The sequence below is a fragment of the Dryobates pubescens genome, chromosome 15, assembly GCF_014839835.1.
Source record: "Dryobates pubescens isolate bDryPub1 chromosome 15, bDryPub1.pri, whole genome shotgun sequence".
Taxonomy (NCBI): domain Eukaryota; kingdom Metazoa; phylum Chordata; class Aves; order Piciformes; family Picidae; genus Dryobates; species Dryobates pubescens.
The window spans coordinates 8,715,538-8,720,675 of record NC_071626.1 but is presented as its reverse complement, the minus strand read 5'-3'; the positions used below and the strand labels follow the sequence as shown (position 1 = coordinate 8,720,675).

At 51.6% G+C, this 5,138-nt stretch overlaps 1 protein-coding gene across 1 annotated transcript; it reads left to right on the top strand.

Moving 5' to 3' along the window:
* Window positions 1-155: 155 nt before the first annotated feature.
* On the top strand, window positions 156-4,600 carry POLR2F (RNA polymerase II, I and III subunit F). Its single transcript, XM_054167831.1, has 5 exons — window positions 156-194; window positions 370-439; window positions 605-735; window positions 2,631-2,702; window positions 4,409-4,600. The coding sequence occupies exons 1-5, from the start codon at window positions 175-177 to the stop codon at window positions 4,497-4,499; spliced, it is 384 nt and encodes a 127-aa protein (XP_054023806.1). The 5' UTR covers window positions 156-174; the 3' UTR covers window positions 4,500-4,600.
* The last annotated feature ends 538 nt before the right edge of the window (window positions 4,601-5,138 follow it).

Genomic DNA, 5,138 nt, shown 5'->3' with positions numbered 1-5,138 from the left:
AACGGCGCCCCGAGCGGGAAGGGCGGCGCGGGCGCACAGGGCGGCGTCGCCCCGGTAACGGCGGCGCGGGGGCACGCCCGGCGGCGGCCCGGTAACGGCGGCGCGGGGGCACGCCCGGCGGCGGCCCGGCGCGCACCCGGAAGTGAGCGCTGCTTCCGGCCGGCGGCGAGCAACATGTCTGACAACGAGGACAAGTGAGAGCGGGGGTGGTCGGGGTGGGACGGGAAGAGGAGGTGAAGCGAGGCGGCGGCGTACCGTGAGCGAGGCTTCGGGCCGGGTGGGGTCGGGAGGAGGCCGCGGCGGGGCTGGAAAGCCCGGCCCGGCCCGGCCCGGTCCGGTCCGTGTGCGATGTGCGTGTCACTCCCGCAGCTTTGACGGAGACGACTTCGACGATGTGGAGGAGGATGAGGGCCTGGAGGACCTGGAGAACGCGGAGGAGGTATGTGTCCCGCGGGCTGCCGCGCTGGCCCGCCCGGGCGGGCTCTGCCGGGACCGCAGGCCCGTGTGTCGGTCTGGCTAGGCGGTCGCTGGGGCTGAGGACGTCTCAGCACTGTGAGGCCTCGGTGTTTGCGGCTGAGGTGCAGCGCTGGTCTGCTTCCCCCAGGAGGGACAGGAGAACGTGGAGATCCTCCCCTCGGGAGAGCGGCAGCAGGCGAACCAGAAGCGGATCACTACCCCCTACATGACCAAGTACGAGCGCGCCAGAGTCCTGGGCACTCGCGCCCTGCAGATCGCGTGAGTACTGCGCTCCCCATCCCCAGCCGTTCCACAGCTTCCCCACCCGTCCCGGCGAAAGCTGCTTTCCTCCTCCCTTGAAAGCTCCTGGGTCTCGCATGACTGCCGGTCTTTCGATCACCATCCGCACAGGATCGTAGAATGATGTATGAGATCATCTAGTTCCAATCCTGCCTCCATGGGCAGGGACATCTCCCACTAGATCAGGTTGCCCAAGGCCACACCGAGCCCAGCCTTGAACAATTCCGGGGAGGGAACATCCACAACTTCCCTGGGCACTGTTCCACTGTCTCACCACCCCCACTGTAAAGAGTTTCTGCCTAATATCCAGTAAATCTGCTCTCTTCCAGTTTAAAGCCATTACTTCTCATTCTATTGCTACAAGCCCTTGTAAAGAGTATCTCCCCAGCTTTCTTGTAGTCCCCCTTCTGTTACTGGAAAGCCTCTATACGGTCTCCCTGGAGTCTTTGGGTTCAATACCTCCAGCTCTCACAGCCTGCCCTGTTAGGAAGGCTGCCCCAACCATGGAGCTCCAATCATGGAGCTCTTAGTTGCATGCAACAAGCTGATCCTGGCTTCTGCCTTTCCTAAGGGAGCCAGTGGGAGCTGGAAAGCTCAGCTAAAGCCAGTGTTGAAGTGTGGAATGCTCCAGAACATCTTCAGTTGATTCCACAGGGCTGAGGGACTTGGGAATGGAGTAACCAGCTTGAAGTCTGTTTTAAGTGCAGTTGCATTGTGGCATGGTATGAGTTTTTGAAAGTATTTGGAATGGTGAGGCCTCTTTCCTAACAGGTAGTAACATTTAAATCCTGTTTGAAGTGTCCCTGAGGCTGGCTGCTTTCAGCTTCATCCATGTACCTGTCTAGAGTTTTAAATAATCTATATTTAAAAACATCTGTATGTTTTTTGGGAAAACTGCTTTGTGATGAAGGTTATTAGGCTGTGGCAAGGATTGTCTGAAAGCTTGTCTTAAAGCCACCCTTCAAATAATGTTGCTTTCATTTGCTGGGCTGGGCTGGCAAAGTTAATGTTGGTGGGGGGGTGGGTGTGGAAATTTCAACCCACCACATCTCTGCATCATTTAGTAGCTCCTAGATGTTGATCAGATCTTTCCTTAATCATTACTTTGCACAGTCTTCACTCTGTGAAGCCTTTTTGCTGCACGTTCTTTCAGCTGATGGGAAGTATGAAAGATGTGGGGCTAGGGAATGAGATGGGCCCATATTAGGTCTTTGATAGAAAGCACTGGTGCCTGGTTCTGCCTCACCTGCATATGCTGCCTGCAGTGCTGAACCTGGGCCAGCAGCAGCCCCCAGTGGCTTTACCCATGCATAACGTGAACTTTCTTTGCTGCCCCTGCCTAATGGCAGATGTTGTCACCTATGTTTGCCCTGCTGTCACAATCCTCTGTGAATTAGGTTTTTTTCCTTCTTTTGTTTTCCTAGAAGTAAATCCAGCCCCTTGCATGCCCCCAGACAAAGCCTGGAAGGTGTGAGCAAATGAGAATGGAAGAGAGGTGCTGGAGTTGCTGGGGGCATGCTCATTTTACAGTGTTTCCACTCTCTTCATTGGATTAATTTTAGAACCATTCTTTTCCTCTCATTTAAGCACAGCAATGGGTGACTAGCATGGTGGATGTGTCCAGCCCTTGAACACCAGTTGGTCAGCAGAGGCTGAGGAATGGGGCAAGATAAACATTTTCATGTAGAAGCTCACTCTGTTGCCACCAGTTTTTTTGATGAAGTGTGTAAGAGAGCAAATCAGACTTGCCAAGGTGGTGTCCCACCCTCCCTCCCTCTTTACTGGCTGCTGTCTGGGTGACATGGATAGGCACATGCTTAGCAGTCCCTCTTTTCTGTGCATTCACTTAAATGAGTGTTAATGATCTGTCCTAGGATGTGTGCCCCTGTGATGGTGGAGTTGGAAGGAGAAACAGACCCCTTGCTGATTGCCATGAAAGAGCTCAAGTAAGTCCCAGTCTTTGGTGGTAAGTGTCTTGATTTCCCTACAGCCAGCAGTCCTCTCCTTGTCCCAGCATTTAGCAGCTCCTTCCAAGACAGCCTTGTCTTCCCTCAGTAACAGTGAGCACTACAGTTGTCTTCCCCTTTTTTACCTTGGGACTTGTCTGCAGTTGCTCTCTCCCATCCTAGTTGCTCATGTAAAGTACTGCTGATTACTGTGACCTCTTTTGCTTCAGAGCCCAAATGTTCTTTATTTCTATGATGAGAACCCAAGGTCCTTATCTTCCTGAAATCAGTTTCATTCCCTGAGTGGATTTGAATTTGAAGCAGACATCTGAACAGACCTGTGTTAAGTGAAGTGCTGGCCAAAGATAAAGTGCAGGTCAGGCTGTTAAGAATGGTCTTTTCCCACACCCTTGTGCACTTGGCTTATTGTGCTTGTGAAGAGGCACATCCCTTGCTTGCAGAAAGATAAATCCTTTCTGACTGCAGCAGAGGTGGCTTTTGGGTGGCCATTTACAGACCCACCTTTCCACAGCAGAGCTCTCTGCTGACTCACAGTTTGCCTCCATGGTTGGTGGCCTAGATCACATGCAGGCATCCTTCAAGCAGAGCAGCTGGATTCCATTAAGTGCCTGTTACTGAACTGAGCTGTCCCCTGCTCTCCCAGTTTCTCAGTACGTTGCAGTTGCTCTTGCAAGTTTCTCTCTCTTCTACAGCTCCCTTTTATCATTGCCAGAATCTTCTTAGGTCATTTTTCTGTCAGATCTCGAAGCTCATTGTGAGTTGCTTCTTGTCACTACGAGCATGAGCTCTAGAAAGTAAGCCAGGGTGTGGCAAAGCATAGTGGCATCCTGGTCTGTGCCAAAATTCAGTTGTAAGCCTTGGCAGGAGGGAGCTGCTTTGCTGCTGGAAAAACAGCAGCACTGAATGTGATTACTAAAGAAGCTGTGCAACTTTTCAAGGCTAGAGTTCAGGCTGATTATTTTGCTGACTTAAATCTGCTTCCCTTAAGTTAAATGGTGTTGAGCAGTCTCTTGCTTTCTGCTGGGGAGCCCTGTTAGGAGATGCTGTGCTCCACCACAGGTGTGCCAGCTTTTGGTATCTGTACAGTCTCTGTGCCACACATCCTTAAAATGCACCTGGTGCTTTCAGGTTGCAGAATACTCTGTAAATACTGGCTTGTTGTGAAGGTTCTCAGAATTCTCCCACTTCTGTAGTGTCTTGTGGGGGGTTAAAAAGCCTTCTGTCAATCAGGGTGAATTTGTTCTTCAAGTCCCTTGATTATTACTTTTGCAATTATTTTTCCCTCTCCACTATCTGTGTTAGATCATAGAACATTAGAATGCACTGGGTTGGAAGGCACCCTCGAAGGTCTTCCTGTCCAGCCCCCCTGCAGCGAGCGAGGGACACCTCCAACTAGATCAGTTGGTGTTGTCGCATAGTGGGTTCAGATCCTGCAGTAGCAGCAGAGCAGACCTTGTGTAGGCCCTTGGCTGCTTCAGGCCTAAGGATGCTCAGTGCATTGCACCTGCAAAAAGAGAGCAGGTTGTTGGGATTTCCCTCGATTGTGTAACACCAAGTCACTGGTGCTGCACAGATCACTCAGTTACATTTGATGAGCTTACTGTGGGCTCCACAGTACTTCAGTGCCCATTGCCTGCTGAAGTGGTGCAGTGAAGGCTCTGTTCCTCTCTCTGTCCTCCCTTCAGAGCCCGCAAGATCCCCATAATCATACGTCGTTACCTGCCAGATGGGAGCTATGAAGACTGGGGTGTGGATGAGTTAATTATCACAGACTGAGCAGCCTCCAGGCATTGTTTTGGATCTTTCCTGCTCCAGAGATGTTTCTATTTTTGTTTATAGTTGTGTAAATAAATTATGAACCTCCCTGTTTCAAGTTACATGTGTTTGGGTGGGTTTTTTCTCTTCCACCTCGGTCCTACATGCCCAAGAGAAGACTCTTTCTTGCTTCTCTCTAGCAGCTTGGTGATTGTTCTGTGTCATGGGCTGTGTTAGTAAGATTTGAGGGCTAAGTGCCCTGCTTTTCTTGGCCCTGCCTTTTAGCTGGGCTGAAGACTGCAGTGCCTACTTCCTCCTCCCCCAGCACTGCTCCTCCCCAATTATAGGATCGACAGCAAGTTAAACTCCTGCTGTACAAAAATGCTCTTGCAGGTACATTGGCTTCAGAAAGACTTCAGCCCTCCAACCACATCCCTTCTTGAAAGGGGAATGCTGAGACACCTCCATTGCTTCCCCCTAGACAGTTGGGCCTTTGTGCCTTTAGCAGGTTGCTGTGGAAACCCCCAATTTCCTCTCTGGCCAGGGCTGGCTGTGGGGCTTCTCAGGAGTATCGCAGAGCAGTTCTCATCAAGTCACCTATTGTCTGCCTGCTCCTGCTGCTTATCAGAAGTGGGGATCCCCTTTCAGTGGCACTGCCCC

Bases quoted from the DNA above. Each gene is read 5' to 3' on its own strand.
- POLR2F (XM_054167831.1), top strand. From the start codon at position 175: ATGTCTGACAACGAGGACAA. The intron at 195-369 runs GTGAGAGCGGGG...TCACTCCCGCAG, and splicing joins ATGTCTGACAACGAGGACAA to CTTTGACGGAGACGACTTCG. The intron at 2,703-4,408 runs GTAAGTCCCAGT...TCCTCCCTTCAG, and splicing joins ATTGCCATGAAAGAGCTCAA to AGCCCGCAAGATCCCCATAA.